This window comes from Salvelinus namaycush, chromosome 24, assembly GCF_016432855.1.
Source record: "Salvelinus namaycush isolate Seneca chromosome 24, SaNama_1.0, whole genome shotgun sequence".
NCBI lineage: Eukaryota > Metazoa > Chordata > Actinopteri > Salmoniformes > Salmonidae > Salvelinus > Salvelinus namaycush.
In genome coordinates, this window is record NC_052330.1 from 34,905,063 (window position 1) to 34,930,382 (window position 25,320).

General features: G+C 45.7%; 1 protein-coding gene across 1 annotated transcript; it reads right to left on the reverse strand.

Moving 5' to 3' along the window:
• On the reverse strand, positions 1-23,823 carry LOC120019404 (probable G-protein coupled receptor 176). The gene is made up of 4 exons (XM_038962693.1): positions 23,592-23,823; positions 6,981-7,233; positions 1,456-1,669; positions 1-1,014 (listed from the first exon to the last, which is right to left on the reverse strand). Exons 1-4 carry the CDS (start codon positions 23,821-23,823, stop codon positions 1-3), a joined length of 1,713 nt encoding a protein of 570 aa, XP_038818621.1.
• Between the last annotated feature and the right edge of the window lie 1,497 nt (positions 23,824-25,320).

Here is a 25,320-nt window from a genome sequence, read left to right on the forward strand (position 1 = left end):
TTAAGGGTCGACAACGGGAAAGGTGCTGACCTTGTTGTTCCTGCTGATTCGTCGTTCTGGCCGTGGGCGTGGCTGTTTGGTCTGGATCAGTTCCTCGGGGGTATTCCCCAGCGGTGGGAGGAGCCTCTTTTTACTGTTCCTGGTCTCCGGCAGCCACTGGGGCGGCAGCTCGAATGGACCGAACCCAAACTGGGTGGCGTCGTCGGGCTCCGTGGGGGTCGCTGGCGCCACCTGTGACGAGGAGGTGTAAGAGCAGGCATGGACAGGGGCAGCGGAGACCTTGGGCAATATGAGAGGAGGAGGTTCTCTAGTCACTAGCACACTCTCTCTGGTTGGTTGGGTCTCCTTCTGTAGAACCATCTCCCCTTCGTGTCCCCCTAGTCTACCCCCTCCAAGGTGGTTCTCTTTGGGTTGCGAACAACCCCCACCACCCCCTGAACCAAACGAAAGTATCTCATTCTCTACCTCCTCCTCGTCCTCTTCATCGGTCGGCCTAAAGATCTGCTGCTGTCCGATATTAAACATCTCCAGGAGCTGGCTCCCGGCCTGAGCCGACCCCTCCAGCCCTCCCTCGCCCCCTAGCCCCAGCCCCAGGGCCCCAGTGCTGACTACGTTACGCCGGCTGTAGCGTCTGTGGACCCGGGCTAAAACATCCAACAGGCACTGCCTGGCCGTGCGGTTCACCGTCAGAAACAGCAGAGGGTTGGTGAGGAGAGACACCTTTGGCAGCCAGATAGCTGTGAGTTGGAGAGAAGGAGACAATTCCTCACCGTCCCCGAGAAGGGTGCGGTATACCACCAACGCCCCATAGGGGGCGCTACAGGCCGAGAAGGCTAAAACTACAGCTAGTAATGTAGCGTGTAGCTCAGCCTCGCGCTGCGACACGTACGGAATAGAGATGGAGTTCTGAGGGGTTCTCAACGCTGCAATAATCACCTTCTTCTTCTGGCTGGCGCTAAGGGCTCGGCGAATCAGAACCATGAACAGGAAGACAACCGCCAGGGGAAGGATCACCTAAAAATAAAATGTCATTAAAAACACAACAACTGTTAACCTGTTGTCTTTCCTGCACCAACACTCTTAGAAAAAAATTGGTTCTAAAAAGGGGTCTTCGGTTGTCCCCATAGGATAACCATTTTTGGTTCCAGGTAGAAGCCTTTTGGGTTCCATGTAAAACCATAGAGGGTTCTACACGGAACCCAGAAGGGTTATACCTGGAACAAAAAAGGGTTATTCAAACGGTTCTCATACGGGGACAGCCGAAGAATCCTTAAATGTTCGCGATAACATCTTTTTTTTCTAAGAGCGTAGCACTCAAACTTCTATTTTGTTACTAAACACTGACTTGCTGAAAAGCTAATCTTTTTTAAAGAAGGTTTTTTTACTTGCAATGATTGAAATTCACTGACTGGATAAAAACCGACTGCTAAATGATCACAATGTAAATGTAACCACCGTGGTTACGTTGTAGATCATCACATAGACCATGTGACCCAAGGAGCGGGCGTGGGCGTCGGAACATGACAAGGTGGCGTACACGTCGGTAACGTTGGTGACGGCGAACACAGGCACGCTGGCGATGGTGGCGTGGATCCAGATGTAGATAACCAGGTCACGTGATCTGGCTTCTGAGATCTTCCTCTCCAGAGGGTAGAGGACAGAGTAGTACCTAGAGAGAAGAAGAAGAGGAGACAACATTACACACTGTCCAGAGGGTAGAGGACAGAGTAGTACCTAGAGAGAAGAAGAAGAGGAGACAACATTACACACTGTCCAGAGGGTAGAGGACAGAGTAGTACCTAGAGAGAAGAAGAAGAGGAGACAACATTACACACTGTCCAGAGGGTAGAGGACAGAGTAGTACCTAGAGAGAAGAAGAAGAGGAGACAACATTACACACTGTCCAGAGGGTAGAGGACAGAGTAGTACCTAGAGAGAAGAAGAAGAGGAGACAACATTACACACTGTCCAGAGGGTAGAGGACAGAGTAGTACCTAGAGAGAAGAAGAAGAGGAGACAACATTACACACTGTCCAGAGGGTAGAGGACAGAGTAGTACCTAGAGAGAAGAAGAAGAGGAGACAACATTACACACTGTCCAGAGGGTAGAGGACAGAGTAGTACCTAGAGAGAAGAAGAAGAGGAGACAACATTACACACTGTCCAGAGGGTAGAGGACAGAGTAGTACCTAGAGAGAAGAAGAAGAGGAGACAACATTACACACTGTCCAGAGGGTAGAGGACAGAGTAGTACCTAGAGAGAAGAAGAAGAGGAGACAACATTACACACTGTCCAGAGGGTAGAGGACAGAGTAGTACCTAGAGAGAAGAAGAAGAGGAGACAACATTACACACTGTCCAGAGGGTAGAGGACAGAGTAGTACCTAGAGAGAAGAAGAAGAGGAGACAACATTACACACTGTCCAGAGGGTAGAGGACAGAGTAGTACCTAGAGAGAAGAAGAAGAGGAGACAACATTACACACTGTCCAGAGGGTAGAGGACAGAGTAGTACCTAGAGAGAAGAAGAAGAGGAGACAACATTACACACTGTCCAGAGGGTAGAGGACAGAGTAGTACCTAGAGAGAAGAAGAAGAGGAGACAACATTACACACTGTCCAGAGGGTAGAGGACAGAGTAGTACCTAGAGAGAAGAAGAAGAGGAGACAACATTACACACTGTCCAGAGGGTAGAGGACAGAGTAGTACCTAGAGAGAAGAAGAAGAGGAGACAACATTACACACTGTCCAGAGGGTAGAGGACAGAGTAGTACCTAGAGAGAAGAAGAAGAGGAGACAACATTACACACTGTCCAGAGGGTAGAGGACAGAGTAGTACCTAGAGAGAAGAAGAAGAGGAGACAACATTACACACTGTCCAGAGGGTAATATATACAGTATATATATATATATATATATATATATATACAGTGGGGAGAACAAGTATTTGATACACTGCCGATTTTGCAGGTTTTCCTACTTACAAAGCATGTAGTGCAATGCAAATTAATTACTTAAAAATCATACAATGTGATTTTCTGGAATTTTGTTTTAGATTCCATCTCTCACAGTTGAAGTGTATCTATGATAAAAAATTACAGACCTCTACATGCTTTGTAAGTAGGAAAACCTGCAAAATCGGCAGTGTATCAAATACTTCTTCTCCCCACTGTATATATATATATATATATATATATATATACAGTACCAGTCAAAAGTTTGGACACACCTACTCATTCAAGGGTTTTTCATTATTTTTACTATTTTCTACATTGTAAAATAATAGTGAAGACATCAACACTATGAAATAACACATATGGAATCATGTAGTGACCAAAAAAGTGTTAAACAAAACATATTTTATATTTGAGATTCTTCAAATAGCCACCGTTTGCCTTGATGACAGCTTTGCACACTCTTGGCATTCTCTCAACCAGCTTCATGAGGAATGTTTTTCCAACAGTCTTGAAGGAGTTCACACATATGCTGGACACTTGTTGGCTGCTTTCCCTTCACTCTGCAGTCCAACTCATCCCAAACCATCTCAATTGGGTTGAGGTTGGGTGATTGTGGAGACCAGGTCATACCCCCAGGATCGTAGTAGCTACCATTAGATGTAGACAGGACAGTAGTATCTACCATTAGATGTATACAGGACAGTAGTATCTACCATTAAATGTAGACAGGACAGTAGTAGCTACCATTAGATGTAGACAGGACAGTAGTATCTACCATTAGATGTAGACAGGACAGTAGTAGCTACCATTAGATATAGACAGGACAGTAGTATCTACCATTAGATATAGACAGGACAGTAGTATCTACCATTAGATATAGACAGGACAGTAGTAGCTACCATTAGATGTAGACAGGACAGTAGTATCTACCATTAGATATAGACAGGACAGTAGTAGCTACCATTAGATATAGACAGGACAGTAGTAGCTACCATTAGATGTAGACAGGACAGTAGTATCTACCATTAGATGTAGACAGGACAGTAGTATCTACCATTAGATATAGACAGGACAGTAGTATCTATCATTAGATATAGACAGGACAGTAGTAGCTACCATTAGATGTAGACAGGACAGTAGTATCTACCATTAGATGTAGACAGGACAGTAGTATCTACCATTAGATGTAGACAGGACAGTAGTATTTACAAAGGCTGCAGTCTGAGCACTAGGAGAAGGAATCTCTCATTAGAGCAGACAGCAGGCATTGACAAGGATTCTCTTGGAAACATCACAGAAGAGAATAAAAGGTAAAACTTGTGTTCTTGTGATTGTTAATTTCCTGTGAGTTTGATGTAAACAGTATGAACACTAAGGAAAGCCTTCTTAGAGGATGTAGATGGAAGACTCTCTGGAGTGGAGACCGAAGGGTCCTTCACTGAGGCTAGATAAATACTCTATAGTTGCACGTATACAGTATATATACCCTTAGTAAGTCCCTTTGAATAAAAATGTCTGCTTAATATTATATATTACTCTGCTTGGCCTACACCTTCTATCTAGACTAACCTGGCTGTATCGACTGTGCCTAACTAGGTAGGTCAATGTGAAGGGGAAGAGGAAGAGAGAGATCTTAACTGAAGTGTGACTGAAGGTGTGAAGAGTCTTAACTGAGGAGTGACTGAAGGTGTGAAGGTTCTTAACTGAGGTGTGAAGAGTCTTAACTGAGGTGTGACTGAAGGTGTGAAGGGTCCTAACTGAGGTGTGACTGAAGTTGTGAAGAGTCTTAACTGAGGTGTGACTGAAGGTGTGAAGAGTCTTAACTGAGGTGTGACTGAAGGTGTGAAGGGTCTTAACTGAGGTGTGACTGAAGGTGTGAAGGTTCTTAACTGAGGTGTGAAGGGTCTTGTGTTCACAGATTACACATATTTTGATTGTTTCTTACAAGCGAGTGTATGTGTGAGTAGGTGAGTACTATAGGTATGTGTGGTAAACGGCTGTCTGTGTGTACGCGTCCCCTGCCTGCCTGCCTGCCAGCCTGCCATCCTGCATGCCTGCCTGCCTGCCAGCCTGCCAGCCTGCCAGCCTGCCAGCCAGCCTGCCTGCCTGCCTGCCTGCCTGCCTGCCTGCCTGCCAGCCTGCCAGCCTGCCAGCCTGTCTGTCTGACTGACTTCCTGCCTACATGTGTGCAAACGTGTGTGTGCTTGTGTACTGTAGTCTGTGTATCCACAGACTGTTCAGTTTGCAGCTTGCAAGTGTGATACCTTCTCAGCAACAACTCTCTCCCAGCACAACTCTATATGAAATAAATAATTCAGATTGATTAAATGTTGGTATGGAAGCGCTAGCTAGCCCTTAAAGAAGGAGCTGAGGCTCGGGTGGGGCTGGGAGGCTGGGACTAGGTAGATAGATAGACAGATAGAGAGAGAGAGAGAGGGGGAAGGCATAGAGAGAGAGAGAGGGGGAAGGCATAGAGAGAGAGAAAGAGAGAGAGAGAAAGAGAGAGAGAGAGAGAGAGAGAGAGAGAGAGTGGTGGTGGTGGTAGAGGAAGAGTCAGGGAGAGTGTTCCTTGCTGTGGACTGTCAATTCGTGTGGCTGCAGCTCAGAACAGAGAGCTCTGTGGGAGAGACAGGGACACCACCAGGAAGTGTAGAGTAGACATGCTGCACCAATTACTGCCTCTCTCTGCACCACGTTTTTTATTCTTTTGATCTGGAGCAATAACAGTATTTCCAGATGTAAAGGTCTGCTAGGCGAATCACACGGTTCTCCCCCTGTGTGTGGCTTTACACGTGTATAAAGAAAGACAAATATGCACAGTTGTACAAGCTGCTCCTGTGCTTTATACCAACATTTCAGCAGTAATAGCCTTTGTCATCCAGAACCAACCCTTAGCAGCCTCTACCAAAACACTAAACAAGGGGTGGGCAAACCTTTTTTGGGGGGGGCCACACAGATTTTTTTTGGGGGGACCCATTTGTTTGTCAAAATCAATTTGCGGCCTAGGAAAAGGCAGTTAGTTGAACATATATAGGTCCATTATAATTTCTACTTTCACGACTTCCGCCGAAGTCGGTCCCTCTCCTTGTTCGGGCGGCGTTCGGCGGTCGACGTCACCGACCTTCTAGCCATCATTGATCCATTTTTCATTTTCCATTGGTTTTGTCTTCCAATCCCATCAATTACATGTTGTGTATTTAACCCTCTGTTTCCCCTCATGTCCTTGTCGGTGATTGTTTGTTGTATGTATTGGTGCAGATATGTTCTGGTGTGCGATGGGTTTTGCACCCTCTTATTTTGTATATGTTGGTTTCCGGAGTTTTTGAATTGTTATTAAACTACTCCTATTATACCAAGTTCGTTCTCCTGCGCCTGACTTCCCTGCCACCAGCACGCACCCATTACATCTACCTACTTTATATCTGGTTTTACACCTTCAACAGTGCGCTGGAGTGTTTTTCTAACCCAAACCCCCCCCCCCCCCCCCCCCCCCCACCTTGCGAGCAAAACATTTTAGCAGCCCTCCTCACAACAGCGAAGAGAAAACATTGAAGTTTTAAAGGTAATTTTATGCAATTCTACACATTTTGCCACGTGGCGTAGAGAAAATGTTGCCTTTTTAAAGCAAGTTTGCTGCAATTCTACACATTTTGCCATAGGGTGGAGGCAAATGTTTGTATTTTTTTAATATATGATACCTGATGATCAATGGGCCCCACGCTGGTTGGTAATTCGACCTGCTTACTACAAGTTTAGATAGCTGGCCGCTAGAATAACTTACCATTCTAAAAATGTTTTGCTGACATGGGCTAAGTGACTGTTGATACAAAACCATATTTAGAAATTGCACCTCGTGTATTCTACTATTCTAACTGTCAACAGGAAGTTGAGACCCAGGCAGAGTTCCATATTATTATTTTGTAAATAAAAAAATTGGGCCTACATAACAGCCCATTCTTATAGCACGTTCTGTAACCCAAAGAAAGACGCTGTATTTGACTTGATTTCCGTGCAATCACCCACCTGTCGAGAGCGATAGCGGAGAAGCTGAGCACGGTGACGGAGCAGAAGAGTTTGTGGAGGAACTTCAGGGCCTTGCAGAGCAGCAGAGTGTGTAGCCACCAACAGCAGCGAGGGCTGGCCCCTAGAGCCACGTCAAAAGGAACACACACCAGACCCGCACAGATCCCTGAGCACGCCAGGTTCTTAATGAAGCGACTGGTCACCGACTTGAAGACATTGGTACAGCAGGTACACCATAGAACAGTGGCATTGCCTGGGAGAGGGAGGGAGAGAGAGAGGGAGGGAGGGAGGGAGGGGAGGAAGGGAGGAGAGAGAGAGAGAGAGAGAGAGAGGGGGGGCAGGAAGTGGGAGAGGGGGGGGTGGAAGGGGGAGATGGAGAGGGGGGTGAGGGAGAGAAAGGTGGCGAGGAGGTGGTGAGGGAGAGGGGAAGAGAGAGAGGGGGGGCAGGAAGTGGGAGAGGAGGGGGATGGAAGGGGGAGATGGAGAGGGGGGTGAGGGAAAGAAAGGTGGCGAGGAGGGGGTGAGGGAGAGGGGAGGAGAGAGGGGGGGGCAGGAAGTGGGAGAGGAGGGGGTGGAAGGGGGTGAGGGAAAGAAAGGTGGCGAGGAGGCGGTGAGGGAGAGGGGAGGAGAGAGGGGGCAGGAAGTGGGAGAGGAGGGGGGTGGAAGGGGGTGAGGGAAAGAAAGGTGGCGAGGGGGGGTGAGGGAGAGGGGAGGAGAGAGGGGGGGGGCAGGAAGTGGGAGAGGAGGGGGTGGAAGGGGGTGAGGGAAAGAAAGGTGGCGAGGAGGGGGTGAGGGAGAGGGGAGGAGAGAGAGGGGGGGGAGGAAGTGGGAGAGGAGGGGGGTGGAAGGGGGTGAGGGAGAGGGGAGGAGAGAGGGGGGGGCAGGAAGTGGGAGAGGAGGGGGGTGGAAGGGGGTGAGGGAGAGGGGAGGAGAGAGAGAGGGGGGGCAGGAAGTGGGAGAGGAGGGGGGTGGAAGGGGGTGAGGGAGAGGGGAGGGGAGAGAGGGGGGGGCAGGAAGTGGGAGAGGAGGGGGTGGAAGGGGGTGAGGGAGAGGGGAGGAGAGAGAGAGGGGGGAGAGGAGGGGGGGAAGGGGGTGAGGGAGAGGGAGAGGGGAGGAGAGAGAGGGGGGGCAGGAAGTGGGAGAGGAGGGGGGTGGAAGGGGGTGAGGGAGAGGGGAGGAGAGAGAGAGGGGGGAGAGGAGGGGGTGAGGGGGAGGAGAGAGAGGGGGAGAGGAGGGGGGTGGAAGGGGGTGAGGGGAGGAGAGAGAGGGGGGTGGAAGGGGGTGAGGGAGAGGGGAGGAGAGAGAGAGAGGGTTTAGACAGGATGGCAGTTTGATTTGTTTTACAGTATAAGGGCATGTGAGAAAACGTAATACAGTGAAATGTTATGGTGTGTGAGTTTGTGAAGTACTTTTGAAAGACAATCAGGAATAAACTAAATTGTAGAAATGATCGATCTTGTGGCTATTCAAGCACCCCCTTCTGTCTTTTCCATTTGCCTTTTACAATCAGTTTGTGAAAACATCAGCAACCAATTTGTCAAAACAATCCATTTAAACTGGAGGGCAGAGGTAGACCTGAGTGACACCAAGAAGACAGATCAATTTAAACAACAAAGTGTGACATGCCACTGGTATTTACACACACACCCGAGTTTGTGATTCATCACACACACACACACACACACACACACACACACACACACACACACACACACACACACACACACGCACATTCTCGCGCACACACACACAGCACACAAACATGCATACACATACAAAGCACTGCCATGACATTCCATTTGTAATTTTAGCAGAGTTCCATGAGAACAGTTTTCCAAACCCTGTGATGGTGCTCAAACTGGGAACAGAACTTCACACAACCCACAACTCCTTCTGGCACATTCCCTCCTTCCCTCCCTCCTCTCTCCCTCCTTTCCTCCTCTCTCCCTCCTTTCCTCCTCTCTCCCTCCTTTCCTCCTCTCTCCCTCTCCTCTCTCCTCTCTCCCTCCTCTATCCCTCCTTCCCTCTTCTCTCACTCCTCTCTCTCCATCTCCTTCCCTTCCTCCTTCTCCATCTCTGCCCAGTGCCCTAATGTCCCGACTAATGAAAAACTCAAATCAACATGTCCATAGTTGAAGGAGCTGCTATGATATAAAACAGGGGAAAATAAATGAGTTTTATAAATGGTATTTCAGCTAGTGCCCTTTTCAATACAAGTCTCAATGCAATAGACTGTACATTAATATCCTTCATCATTCACACTGCTGGTCTGTTACATTAATATCCTTCATCATTCACACTGCTGGTCTGTTACATTCATATCCTTCATCATTCACACTGCTGGTCTGTTACATTCATATCCTTCATCATTCACACTGCTGGTCTGTTACATTCATATCCTTCATCATTCACACTGCTGGTCTGTTACATTCATATCCTTCATCATTCACACTGCTGGTCTGTTACATTGAGGCTCTATCCATAACCGTTCTTACAGTATTTCTTTACATGTCTCTGAGAGCAGGAGAATGGGTGCCACTGAGCTGGTTAAAATGAGCTGGACTTCTCTATGTATCATCCTCATGATGTCTCAATGGGCTGGGACACATGTCCGTCTCGGCACAGTGGTCATATTACTGTATGGTCTGAATGCTACTGAAGTAGTCTGATATATTTCTTTCTCCCGTTCCCTATCTGACTCTGCAGTAACTCTACTTCTCCTTCAGTATTTCTCCCATCTCACAGAAGCATTTCAGACCCTCACAGGAACACACAGGTACACATTCCAATCTTCACATCTCTTCCTGGAAGCTCCTACTCAAAACTGACAGAGAATTTCAAGCCCACAAAGGCATTCAATTATATATTTTTCTTCTTTCAGTATCCTCAGATTGTTTCTCTGCCTTAAATGCCAGTCAGTCAGTTTTCTGGTAAATGTTTGCTCAGTTCCATTAGACTGTTGCTGAAGGAGTCTGATTAGACTGCTACTGAAGGAGTCTGACTAGACTGCTACTGAAGGAGTCTGATTAGACTGCTACTGAAGGAGTCTGATTAGACTGCTGCTGAAGGAGTCTGATTAGACTGCTACTGAAGGAGTCTGACTAGACTGCTACTGAAGGAGTCTGATTAGACTGCTGCTGAAGGAGTCTGATTAGACTGCTGCTGAAGGAGTCTGATTAGACTGCTACTGAAGGAGTCTGATTAGACTGCTACTGAAGGAGTCTGACTAGACTGCTACTGAAGGAGTCTGACTAGACTGCTACTGAAGGAGTCTGATTAGACTGCTACTGAAGGAGTCTGATTAGACTGCTACTGAAGGAGTCTGACTAGACTGCTACTGAAGGAGTCTGATTAGACTGCTACTGAAGGAGTCTGATTAGACTGCTGCTGAAGGAGTCTGATTAGACTGCTACTGAAGGAGTTTCATTAGACTGCTACTGAAGGAGTCTGATTAGACTGCAGCTGAAGGAGTTTGATTAGACTGCTACTGAAGGAGTTTCAGTAGACTGCTGCTGAAGGAGTTTCAGTAGACTGCTGCTGAAGGAGTTTCAGTAGACTGCTGCTGAAGGAGTCTGACTAGACTGCTACTGAAGGAGTTTCAGTAGACTGCTACTGAAGGAGTCTGACTAGACTGCTACTGAAGGAGTTTGATTAGACTGCTGCTGAAGGAGTCTGATTAGACTGCTACTGAAGGAGTTTCATTAGACTGCTACTGAAGGAGTCTGACTAGACTGCTACTGAAGGAGTTTGATTAGACTGCTGCTGAAGGAGTCTGATTAGACTGCTGCTGAAGGAGTTTCACTAGACTGCTGCTGAAGGAGTTTGATTAGACTGCTACTGAAGGAGTTTCACTAGACTGCTGCTGAAGGAGTCTGATTAGACTGCTGCTGAAGGAGTTTGATTAGACTGCTGCTGAAGGAGTTTCACTAGACTGCTGCTGAAGGAGTTTGATTAGACTGCTGCTGAAGGAGTCTGATTAGACTGCTGCTGAAGGAGTCTGATTAGACTGCTGCTGAAGGAGTCTGATTAGACTGCTGCTGAAGGAGTTTCACTAGACTGCTACTGAAGGAGTTTCACTAGACTGCTGCTGAAGGAGTCTGATTAGACTGCTACTGAAGGAGTTTGATTAGACTGCTGCTGAAGGAGTTTCACTAGACTGCTGCTGAAGGAGTTTCACTAGACTGCTGCTGAAGGAGTTTGATTAGACTGCTGCTGAAGGAGTCTGATTAGACTGTTGCTGAAGGAGTCTGATTAGACTGCTGCTGAAGGAGTCTGATTAGACTGCTGCTGAAGGAGTTTGATTAGACTGCTGCTGAAGGAGTCTGATTAGACTGCTGCTGAAGGAGTTTGATTAGACTGCTGCTGAAGGAGTTTCACTAGACTGCTGCTGAAGGAGTTTGATTAGACTGCTGCTGAAGGAGTCTGATTAGACTGCTGCTGAAGGAGTCTGATTAGACTGCTACTGAAGGAGTTTCACTAGACTGCTGCTGAAGGAGTTTGAGTAGACTGCTGCTGAAGGAGTTTGATTAGACTGCTGCTGAAGGAGTTTGATTAGACTGCTGCTGAAGGAGTTTGATTAGACTGCTGCTGAAGGAGTTTGATTAGACTGCTGCTGAAGGAGTTTGATTAGACTGCTGCTGAAGGAGTCTGATTAGACTGCTGCTGAAGGAGTTTCATTAGACTGCTGCTGAAGGAGTTTGATTAGACTGCTGCTGAAGGAGTTTGATTAGACTGCTGCTGAAGGAGTTTGATTAGACTGCTGCTGAAGGAGTTTGATTAGACTGCTACTGAAGGAGTTTGATTAGACTGCTGCTGAAGGAGTTTGATTAGACTGCTGCTGAAGGAGTTTGATTAGACTGCTGCTGAAGGAGTCTGATTAGACTGCTGCTGAAGGAGTCTGATTAGACTGCTGCTGAAGGAGTTTGATTAGACTGCTGCTGAAGGAGATTGATTAGACTGCTGCTGAAGGAGTTTGATTAGACTGCTGCTGAAGGAGTCTGATTAGACTGCTACTGAAGGAGTCTGATTAGACTGCTGCTGAAGGAGTTTCAGTAGACTGCTGCTGAAGGAGTTTCAGTAGACTGCTGCTGAAGGAGTTTCAGTAGACTGCTGCTGAAGGAGTTTGATTAGACTGCTGCTGAAGGAGTTTGATTAGACTGCTGCTGAAGGAGTCTGACTAGACTGCTGCTGAAGGAGTCTGATTAGACTGCTACTGAAGGAGTTTCAGTAGACTGCTACTGAAGGAGTTTGATTAGACTGCTGCTGAAGGAGTTTGATTAGACTGCTGCTGAAGGAGTTTCACTAGACTGCTACTGAAGGAGTTTCATTAGACTGCTACTGAAGGAGTCTGACTAGACTGCTACTGAAGGAGTTTGATTAGACTGCTGCTGAAGGAGTCTGATTAGACTGCTGCTGAAGGAGTCTGATTAGACTGCTGCTGAAGGAGTTTCACTAGACTGCTGCTGAAGGAGTTTCACTAGACTGCTGCTGAAGGAGTCTGATTAGACTGCTGCTGAAGGAGTCTGATTAGACTGCTGCTGAAGGAGTTTCACTAGACTGCAGCTGAAGGAGTTTGATTAGACTGCTGCTGAAGGAGTCTGATTAGACTGCTGCTGAAGGAGTCTGATTAGACTGCTGCTGAAGGAGTCTGATTAGACTAATGCTGAAGGAGTTTCACTAGACTGCTGCTGAAGGAGTCTGATTAGACTGCTGCTGAAGGAGACTAATGTTATGTCCTAAGTGGCACCCTATTCCCTATTAAGTGCACTACTTTTGACTAGAGCCCAATGGGACTCCCTATGGGTCCTGGTCAAAAGTGGTACACTATATAGGAAATAGGTTGCCAGTTGGGACACATCGTAAGAGCTTTCCTCTATTGACTCCAGACTGACCGAGACTTTCAGACCCTCATATCACAGTTACAGTCTCCATCTCTCCCATCTCCTCTGACTCCAGACTGACCGAGCCTTTCAGACCCTCATATCACAGTTACAGTCTCCATCTCTCCCATCTCCTCTGACTCCAAACTGACCGAGACTTTCAGACCCTCATATCACAGTTACAGTCTCCATCTCTCCCATCTCCTCTGACTCCAGACTGACCGAGACTTTCAGACCCTCATATCACAGTTACAGTCTCCATCTCTCCCATCTCCTCTGACTCCAAACTGACCGAGACTTTCAGACCCTCATATCACAGTTACAGTCTCCATCTCTCCCATCTCCTCTGACTCCAGACTGACTGAGACTTTCAGACCCTCATATCACAGTTACAGTCTCCATCTCTCCCATCTCCTCTGACTCCAAACTGACCGAGACTTTCAGACCCTCATATCACAGTTAGTCTCCATCTCTCCCATCTCCTCTGACTCCAAACTGACCGAGACTTTCAGACCCTCATATCACAGTTACAGTCTCCATCTCTCCCATCTCCTCTGACTCCAGACTGACCGAGCCTTTCAGACCCTCATATCACAGTTACAGTCTCCATCTCTCCCATCTCCTCTGACTCCAGACTGACCGAGACTTTCAGACCCTCATATCACAGTTACAGTCTCCATCTCTCCCATCTCCTCTGACTCCAGACTGACCGAGACTTTCAGACCCTCATATCACAGTTACAGTCTCCATCTCTCCCATCTCCTCTGACTCCAAACTGACCGAGACTTTCAGACCCTCATATCACAGTTACAGTCTCCATCTCTCCCATCTCCTCTGACTCCAGACTGACCGAGCCTTTCAGACCCTCATATCACAGTTACAGTCTCCATCTCTCCCATCTCCTCTGACTCCAAACTGACTGAGACTTTCAGACCCTCATATCACAGTTACAGTCTCCATCTCTCCCATCTCCTCTGACTCCAAACTGACCGAGACTTTCAGACCCTCTCAACTGTTATATTAACATTCTTTCTTTCATTAAACTCGTCTTTCTGGAAACTTCACTATACTGCAGTCAGCCAATCATTCAGTCAGTCAGTCATTCATTCAGTTAGCCAGTCATTCAGTGAGCCGGCCAGTCATTCAGTGAGCCAGTCATTCAGTCAGTCAGCCAGTCATTCAGTGAGCCAGTCAGCCAGCCAGTCATTCAGTCAGCCAATCATTCAGTCAGTCAGCCAATATTCAGTCAGCCAGCCAGTCATTCAGTGAGCCAGTCATTCAGTGAGCCAGTCATTCAGTGAGCCAGTCATTCAGTCAACCAGTCATTCAGTCAGCCAGTCATTCAGTCAGCCAGTCAGTTTCTATACTATTAAACCTATATGAAACTTCAGTCAATGACGCCATGCAGCAGAAAGGACTGGTACTGGACAGCCTCAGGATGGTAAGTTGGTGGTTGGAGCTATCCCTCTAGTGGTGTGGGGGCTGTGCTTTGGCATGGTCTGTGGGGTTATATCCTGCCTGTTTGGCCTTGTCAGGAGGTGTTGTTGTCTGGTAAAATAAACAGTGCCATGTAGTCTGCTGAATAAACACTGCCATGTTGTCTACTGAATAAACACTGCCATGTTGACTGGTTGAATAAACACTGCCATGTTGTCTACTGAATAAACACTGCCATGTTGTCTACTGAATAAACACTGCCATGTTGTCTGGTTGAATAAACACTGCCATGTTGTCTACTGAATAAACACTGCCATGTTGTCTACTGAATAAACACTGCCATGTTGACTGGTTGAATAAACACTGCCATGTTGTCTACTGAATAAACACTGCCATGTTGTCTACTGAATAAACACTGCCATCTTGTCTGGTTGAATAAACACTGCCATGTTGACTGGTTGAATAAACACTGCCATGTTGTCTGCTGAATAAACACTGCCATGTTGTCTGGTTGAATAAACACTGCCATGTTGTCTACTGAATAAACACTGCCATGTTGTCTGGTTGAATAAACACTGCCATGTTGTCTGGTTGAATAAACACTGCCATGTTGTCTGGTTGAATAAACACTGCCATGTTGTCTGGCTGAATAAACACTGCCATGTTGTCTGGTTGAATAAACAATGCCATGTTGACTGGTTGAATAAACACTGCCATGTTGTCTGCTGAATAAACACTGCCATGTTGTCTGGTTGAATAAACAATGCCATGTTGACTGGTTGAATAAACACTGCCATGTTGTCTGCTGAATAAACACTGCCATGTTGTCTGGTTGAATAAACACTGCCATCTTGTCTGGTTGAATAAACACTGCCATGTTGTCTACTGAATAAACACTGCCATGTTGTCTGGTGAATAAACACTGCCATGTTGTCTACTGAATAAACACTGCCATGTTGTCTGGTTGAATAAACACTGCCATCTTGTCTGGTTGAATAAACACTGCCATCTTGTCTGCTGAATAAACACTGCCTTGTTGTCTACTGAATAAACACTGCCATCTTGTCTGGTTGAATAAACACTGCCATGTTGTCTACTGAATAAACACTGCCATGTTCTCTGGTTGAATAAACACTGCCATGTTGTCTACTGAATAAACACTGCCATGTTGTCTACTGAATAAACACTGCCATGTTGTCTACTGAATAAACACTGCCATGTTGTCTACTGAATAAACACTGCCATCTTGTCTGGTTGAATAAACACTGCCATGTTGTCTACTGAATAAACACTGCCATCTTGTCTGGTTGAATAAACACTGCCATGTTGTCTGGTTGAATAAACACTGCCATGTTGTCTGGTTGAATAAACACTGCCATGTTGTCTGGTTGAATAAACACTGCCATGTTGTCTGGTTGAATAAACACTGCCATGTTGTCTACTGAATAAACACTGCCATCTTGTCTGGTTGAATAAACACTGCCATGTTGTCTACTGAATAAACACTGCCATCTTGTCTGGTTGAATAAACACTGCCATGTTGTCTACTGAATAAACACTGCCATCTTGTCTGGTTGAATAAACACTGCCATCTTGTCTGGTTGAATAAACACTGCCATGTTGTCTACTGAATAAACACTGCCATGTTGTCTGGTTGAATAAACACTGCCATGTTGTCTACTGAATAAACACTGCCATGTTGTCTACTGAATAAACACTGCCATCTTGTCTGGTTGAATAAACACTTCCATGTTGTCTACTGAATAAACACTGCCATGTTGTCTACTGAATAAACACTGCCATCTTGTCTGGTTGAATAAACACTGCCATGTTGTCTGGTTGAATAAACACTGCCATGTTGTCTACTGAATAAACACTGCCATGTTGACTAGTTGAATAAACACTGCCATGTTGACTGGTTGAATAAACACTGCCATGTTGTCTACTGAATAAACACTGCCATGTTGACTGGTTGAATAAACACTGCCATGTTGTCTACTGAATAAACACTGCCATGTTGTCTACTGAATAAACACTGCCATGTTGTCTACTGAATAAACACTGCCATCTTGTCTGGTTGAATAAACACTGCCATGTTGTCTACTGAATAAACACTGCCATCTTGTCTGGTTGAATAAACACTGCCATGTTGTCTACTGAATAAACACTGCCATCTTGTCTGGTTGAATAAACACTGCCATGTTGTCTACTGAATAAACACTGCCATGTTGTCTACTGAATAAACACTGCCATGTTGTCTACTGAATAAACACTGCCATGTTGTCTGATGAATAAACACTGCCATGTTGTCTACTGAATAAACACTGCCATGTTGTCTACTGAATAAACACTGCCATGTTGTCTACTGAATAAACACTGCCATGTTGTCTACTGAATAAACACTGCCATGTTGTCTGGTGATGGATGATCAACAGCGAGCTCTCAGACAGAGGAACACATGAAAACAGCTGTCTGTCCAGTATAACTGGTGTGAATGAGAACCAGCATAGTAGACGGAATAAAACTATTTTAAACTGCACACCTACCTGAGCCTGAAATTAACCTTTCAAAGCCAGGCGTTCTCTTATAGTCACAGAGGTCTTGAGACAGTTCTGTGTCAATTGATCAGTATGCCATATGATTGCTGTAAATGTGATTATTATCAGCGGTTAGACCAGAGCATATAATGACTCACTATATTCGAGACATTTCAGATGAGTTCTGGTCATCAAGTGTATCAACCAAGCTCATTGATGTTGCATAGCACATGATCGGAGCAACGCACGCCATTGATTGTCAGGCTACTGTATGGCTCACAGGCACAGTAAACACACACACATAAAGCACACACACACACACACACACACACACACACACACACACAGCATACACACCGAACACACACACCCACCCACCCCAGAGTATGTGAGCAGATCGAGGAGCTGAGTGGGGAGCGTGTCCAAGTTGACTGGAGCGTGGAGTGAGATTCCCAAAGGTTGGAGCCTCAGCCTTCTCGCCCCCTCCAATTTCGCTCCAGTAACGCTCCAAGTAGTGTTCACTTCACAAGCTCAGGGCATGCCCGGCCCAGCATGTATTTCTAGTCTACTTGTGTGCTGCTATAGCCCCGTGCTTTAGCTACTGTCATGGAGTTCACTAAATATTTTCAGAAAGTGATAAAAACTGATAAAACACACAGGTGGTAAATGAAGGTGACTTACAAAGATGAGGACCAAGAGCAAGAGAGGTAGTGTGGTGATTTATTGGCAAACAACTAAAGAATCATTGTGAAATCTGAAAAGACACATATCCTGAAAGCATGATGGTGTACTTACTATGTGCACATGCTAACAGAAAGGAAGAGGTGGCTAGCTAGCTATGTGTGTCAATGTAGCAAATCATTTATAAACTAAAAATCTGATCTCTTAAAAACGTTTCCTTCATTTTCGTTCTATTATCTATACAATAGGCCATAACTGGATTTTGTCCCAATAGGCCTGGCATATTCCCACGTTCAAGGAGCTTTCCGTTTTGATTGGGTTATTTTTGCCTAAAAACCTTTAGGCCTACCTATAGAAACACTTAAAGAACAACTCTGCATCTCTGCCCAGCCTGTCAAGAGTGACCGACAGGGTGTTTATCATCCCCAGTGGCTCTTCTGGTGTGGAGAGGATATCCTCCCCTGCTGTCCGGCTCTCCAGGCACCATCACATGAGCCTGAAGCCACAGACGGACTAACTCGTGTTTCTAAAAATGAATTCAAAGTCACTAATAAGTTATTTTTCATTTAATTATAAGTCACAGCCTATATGGCCAATTTACAGACTATAATGATTTAATACAACTACATGTTGTTTAAACGCTGACCCGCTTTATGTCCCTACCGTACCAGCCTATTGTGGAGCACTCGCAAATACTTTGTAGGCTGTAGCCTTGAAATAATACAGCCTAAATATTAAATGTTTGTTCCTGTCTGCCTCCTGACCTATTTACAGTGTTTATATGTGCAGCTAAAACTCAGGGAGGAAAAGGTGTAGATTCACACGCAGGTGTTTATTTCACCTTAGCAGAAGGCAGGAATCGTGGTCACAGGCAGGCAATGGTCATACACTGGTAGGCAAACAGGCAGGGGAATCAAAACTAGGACTGAAGGCTATAACTGGTTCTCACAAACAAGCTAGGAAAAGGCTTAGCAGAGTCCAAACGAACAATACCTCCCAAAGGCACAAACAGAATGAACTGAACTAAATAAGGAGCTGATGAGACCAGGTGCGTAACGAACACAGGTGAAATCAATGAACAAAAATGAAAGACAGGGCTACGTTCCAGAACACAAAGAAACAGGGCTACGTTCCAGAACACAAAGAAACAGGGCTACGTTCCAGAACACAAAGAAACAGGGCTACGTTCCAGAACACAAAGAAACAGGGCTACGTTCCAGAACACAAAGAAACAGGGCTACGTTCCAGAACACAAAGAAACAGGGCTACGTTCCAGAACACAAAGAAACAGGGCTACGTTCCAGAACACAAAGAAACAGGGCTACGTTCCAGAACACAAAGAAACAGGGCTACGTTCCAGAACACAAAGAAACAGGGCTACGTTCCAGAACACAAAGAAACAGGGCTACGTTCCAGAACACAAAGAAACAGGGCTACGTTCCAGAACACAAAGAAACAGGGCTACGTTCCAGAACACAAAGAAACAGGGCTACGTTCCAGAACACAAAGAAACAGGGCTACGTTCCAGAACACAAAGAAACAGGGCTACGTTCCAGAACACAAAGAAACAGGGCTTACGTTCCAGAACACAAAGAAACAGGGCTACGTTCCAGAACACAAAGAAACAGGGCTACATTCCAGAACACAAAGAAACAGGGCTACGTTCCAGAACACAACGAAACAGAACACAAGGTTCACTAAGAAAATAAATACAGAACCTTACAATATGCTGTTTTATATGACTTGTAGCCTATTTGAAATGATGTTCGCTTCTTATATTCACATTTTCATGTTTATTCAAATACTTTTCATTCAAATCCATATGGTTTTGTTTCAATACTTAAAAAACAATTCGTAGGTCCAGGTACTTACACAAATAGATGGGTTTTGGTTCAATTGTGATTTTAATTCATGGAGAGAATTTGGAGCGGCAGGGAGCGTTTTGTTTTGGCGGAGCGGTTGGAAAGGATGTGGAGTGCTGGAGCATGCGCATCCCTCCATTAACAATGAGCGGGATATCCAACCGCTCACATGCTCTGATACACACACATATCCTGGCTTACTTCCATTACGATAAAGTCAAGAGCTCTGAGAGAACCATAACCATCACTAAAACACAGGTCATTGATGAGGCTGTCTATACCTTTAAAACACAGGTCATTGATGAGGCTGTCTATACCTTTAAAACACAGGTCATTGATGAGGCTGTCTATACCTTTAAAACACAGGTCATTGATGAGGATGTCTATACCTTTAAAACACAGGTCATTGATGAGGATGTCTATACCTTTAAAACACAGGTCATTGATGAGGCTGTCTATACCTTTAAAACACAGGTCATTGATGAGGATAACTACCTTTAAAACACAGGTCATTGATGAGGCTGTCTATACCTTTAAAACACAGGTCATTGATGAGGCTGTCTATACCTTTAAAACACAGGTCATTGATGAGGCTGTCTATACCTTTAAAACACAGGTCATTGATGAGGCTGTCTATACCTTTAAAACACAGGTCATTGATGAGGATAACTACCTTTAAAACACAGGTCATTGATGAGGCTGTCTATACCTTTAAAACACAGGTCATTGATGAGGCTGTCTATACCTTTAAAACACAGGTCATTGATGAGGCTGTCTATACCTTTAAAACACAGGTCATTGATGAGGATAACTACCTTTAAAACACAGGTCATTGATGAGGATAACTACCTTTAAAACACAGGTCATTGATGAGGATAACTACCTTTAAAACACAGGTCATTGATGAGGCTGTCTATACCTTTAAAACACAGGTCATTGATGAGGCTGTCTATACCTTTAAAACACAGGTCATTGATGAGGCTGTCTATACCTTTAAAACACAGGTCATTGATGAGGCTGTCTATACCTTTAAAACACAGGTCATTGATGAGGCTGTCTATACCTTTAAAACACAGGTCATTGATGAGGCTGTCTATACCTTTAAAACACAGGTCATTGATGAGGATAACTACCTTTAAAACACAGGTCATTGATGAGGATAACTACCTTTAAAACACAGGTCATTGATGAGGCTGTCTATACCTTTAAAACACAGGTCATTGATGAGGATAACTACCTTTAAAACACAGGTCATCTGCACTCTTTATACCCCCTCTCTCTCTCTCTCTGTCTCTCTCGTTCTCTCAATCTGTTCCTCAGTTCTTTTCTCCCTCTCTCTCTCTATTGTCTGTAAAGGTCACTCTCTCCAGGCCTTATCAGTGCTTCAAATGCTTGCTGGGCGATAACGGTGCACCGTGGTTACTGGCTATTAAACTCAATGGCTTTTATATAGAGGAACAGCAAGCATTGATCATGTATAACGCAAATGTCCAGGCCCAAACCACAGATGTCAGTTACTAGTATCATTGATGACATGAAAATAGATGGGCAGTGGTACTGATGGGGACGGGCGATGCCAGGAAAACGGATGGGCGGTGGTACTGATGGGGACGGGCGATGCCAGGAAAACGGATGGGCAGTGGTACTGATGGGGACGGGCGATGCCAGGAAAACGGAAGGGCAGTGGTACTGATGGGGACGGGCGATGCCAGGAAAACGGATGGGCAGTGGTACTGATGGGGACGGGCGATGCCAGGAAAACGGATGGGCGGTGGTACTGATGGGGACGGGCGATGCCAGGAAAACGGATGGGCGGTGGTACTGATGGGGACGGGCGATGCCAGGAAAACGGATGGGCAGTGGTACTGATGGGGACGGGCGATGCCAGGAAAACGGATGGGCAGTGGTACTGATGGGGACGGGCGATGCCAGGAAAACGGAAGGGCAGCTGTACTGATGGGGACGGGCGATGTCAGGAAAACGGAAGGGCAGTGGTACTGATGGGGACGGGCGATGCCAGGAAAACGGATGGGCAGTGGTACTGATGGGGACGGGCGATGCCAGGAAAATGGAAGGGCAGTGGTACTGATGGGTACGGATGATGCCAGGAAAACGGATGGGCAGTGGTACTGATGGGGACGGGCGATGCCAGGAAAACGGATGGGCAGTGGTACTGATGGGGACGGGCGATGCCAGGAAAACGGATGGGCAGTGGTACTGATGGGGACGGGCGATGCCAGGAAAACGGATGGGCAGTGGTACTGATGGGGACGGGCGATGCGAGGAAAACGGATGGGCAGTGGTACTGATGGGGACGGGCGATGCCAGGAAAACGGATGGGCAGTGGTACTGATGGGGACGGGCGATGCCAGGAAAACGGATGGGCAGTGGTACTGATGGGTACGGATGATGCCAGGAAAACGGATGGGCAGTGGTACTGATGGGGACGGGCGATGCCAGGAAAACGGATGGGCAGTGGTACTGATGGGGACGGGTGATGCCAGGAAAACGGATGGGCAGTGGTACTGATGGGGACGGGCGATGCCAGGAAAACGGATGGGCAGTGGTACTGATGGGGACGGGCGATGCCAGGAAAACGGATGGGCAGTGGTACTGATGGGGACGGGCGATGCCAGGAAAATGGAAGGGCAGTGGTACTGAAAGTCAAGCTGAACGTTATCACAGCTGGTTGTTTCTCTCCATGTGTTTCTATACGTTCAGGTGGTTTTATACATACACTATGTCTGAACGGAACAAAAAGGTGTTAGCGGCTGAATATAAATACATTGTTGTTACCTCTCCATATGTGATATTAGAAACTGGTCATGAATACACCTCACCGTATGCCTCCTCTAGACCTTTTCTGTATTTGCTAATAAAAGGCATACTCTGCAAGATTTGCGCACCATGAAAAAGTGAGCCCAGCAACAATAATGTAATCAATAGAGCAAGATGGAAATATTACAGACTATGGCTTTAAGTACTAGTAAACTCCTGACTCACTTTCAGATTCCACTTCCAGGACTGGTGGTATAAAGGTATCTGTTCTAGCAGCTAGAGTCAGAGGGACTGAGGTTGACCAGGACTGGTGGTATAAAGGTATCTGTTCTAGCAGCTAGAGTCAGAGGGACTGAGGTTGACCAGGACTGGTGGTATAAAGGTATCTGTTCTAGCAGCTAGAGTCAGAGGGACTGAGGTTGACCAGGACTGGTGGTATAAAGGTATCTGTTCTAGCAGCTAGAGTCAGAGGGACTGAGGTTGACCAGGACTGGTGGTATAAAGGTATCTGTTCTAGCAGCTAGAGTCAGAGGGACTGAGGTTGACCAGGACTGGTGGTATAAAGGTATCTGTTCTAGCAGCTAGAGTCAGAGGGACTGAGGTTGACCAGGACTGGTGGTATAAAGGTATCTGTTCTAGCAGCTAGAGTCAGAGGGACTGAGGTTGACCAGGACTACTGTATTTGGAGAAAAACAGATTAATACCGGTGACGATGTGAGTGGCACAGACACGGTTCACTGAGGCACACTAACCGGATTTACCAAAATACTCGGAATACAACTTTAAAGTCAGGTGACACCGTAGACCCTGAGGCTTACTACTGGAACTATATTACTGTATCTTGTATTCCATATCAAATATGAAATGTTTCGACTATAAAATGTTATCAAATATGAAATGTTTCGACTATAAAATGTTATTAAATATGAAATGTTATTGTTACAAAATGTTATCAAATATGAAATGCTTTGATTACAAAATGCTATCAAATATGAAATGTTATCGTTATGAAATATTATTACATATGAAATGTTATTATTATGAAATGTTATGGCCCCTATTATGAATCCTCAGGCAACTTGGGACTACCGTCCCTATCACCTGCACTGGGATATGGCTGGAGTGTGGTTGGTGTGTGTGTGTGTGTGTGGTTGGTGTGTGTGTGTGTGTATATATATATATATAGAGAGAGAGAGAGCAAGAGAGAGAGAGAGAGAGAGAGAGAGAGAGAGAGAGAGAGAGACACACAATGAGAGAAAGAGAAAGAGAGAGAGAGAGAGAGAGAGAGAGAGAGAGAGAGAGAGAGAGAGAGAGAGAGAGAGAGAGAGAGAGAGAGAGAGAGAGAGAGAGAGAGAGAGAGAGAGAGAGAGAGAGAGAGAGAGAGAGAGAGAGAGAAAGCGAAAGGGGGGACGAGATGGTGTAGAATTCTTTACTCACCCAACAGGGATCCTATGAGGATGAGCACCTGGATGGTAGTGGTGAAGTCCCGGTAGGCTTGATCTGTGATGTAGCGCTCCTGGTCGTCCAACCGCGTCACATCGTTGAACGGACCGTTATCCAACCGTGTAGGTGTTGGACCTGACCCGTTATGGGGATCCAGCAGGAGGTAGGCCGGGGTAAAATTCGCGGTCCCATCTCCTGCAGTTGGAACCCAACTCCTAACATCCATTTTAGTTCACCTCAAGAGTGTATTACACTTTAAATTACATCTAAAATCCCAGTGAATAGGCTGGAGGTTAGTCAGAAGTGAATACTGGCCGCACTTCATGTGGAATAAAGTCAAGATTGATTTGATTTGGAAAATGAGACCTTTTAGAAATGGGGGGGGGGGGGGGGGGGGGGGATAGATTTGCCCTGAGGTGCAAATAGTCCACTGCCCCGCTAGTGAACAGGCATTCCCGCAGAGTGGCCAATTTCAAGACAGAATGGCATTTATGTCACCCTCTTCTTGCATTCAAGTCCACACAGTCAAAAAATTGTTTGGAAAAACAGGCCAGAATATATATTCACAATTTCATATGTTCAGATTGCCCAAATATTATATCATGTTAAATGTTGTCTCCCCACATCATGCGGTGACATCTCTCAGTTCAACAACTGAAGAGCGTGCGCTGTCCATTGTGATGAAAAATGCTACCTGTTCTTTAAGAGGTAAACTTCTGTCACAGATTCATGTAAAAAAATTACAAATAAACGTCAACCTACATGAAAAACCGATAAACTACTGACTGACTAGGGTGCAGTCATAATAATTGACATTCTACATCCACATATTTAGATGAGAGGATGTGCCAATATCTAGCCTATCAAGCACGTTTCCATTTCAACGATTTTGTTCACTTAAAGGCAGTGTATTTTGGCCTCAAATATATGAGATTCAGCAATACCTACCTTCAAGGTTTTTCCTTATCGAGACTACGGACACAGTCTTGTTGGTTACACCACGGAAATCTAATATTTCCTTCAGCTTCTTGCTCATCAGCCCGTTCCATTAGGTTATTAAAGGAGAGAACACGTTCATCTATCTCCTCAATCCGATTGATAAAATATTCTCTCCATGAGCGTCACGGTCAGCCCGCCGCTGTCAGTCAGCCAGTATTCTATTTGCGGGAGACTCGCTGTGCTGTGTGATGGGGCCGTGGATAAACGAATATTTTTCCTAAAGATCAGGCATCACACCGGAGGCAAGAGTCCCTCCTCTTCGTAGTAAAAACATGAGCTCTATAGACTCCTTCATAAATATATGACCAACAAAAACAAAATCGAATGAAATTGTATTTGTCACATGCGCCGAATACAACAGGTGTAAACCTAACAGTGAAATGTTTACATAGCAGCTCTTTCCCAATGATGCAGATTAAAACACATAAAACACACAGGAGTGAAGCTATACACAAGGAGTACCATAACCAGATCAATGTGCAGGGATACGTGGTAATTGAGGTAGATATGTAAAAACAGGCAGGGGTAAAGTGACTAGGCATCGGGATATAACACTACATAAAGAATGACTGGGGCAAACAGAAATATAGCTACATTACTGTTCATTTTACAATTTGAGCATGTTAGCATACTCATGAATGTCACTGTGGATTTACATTTATAATATGTTGCCCGAGGCAATTCTTCCCCTAATCGTTGTACTAAAACGTGGCACATATGTCCC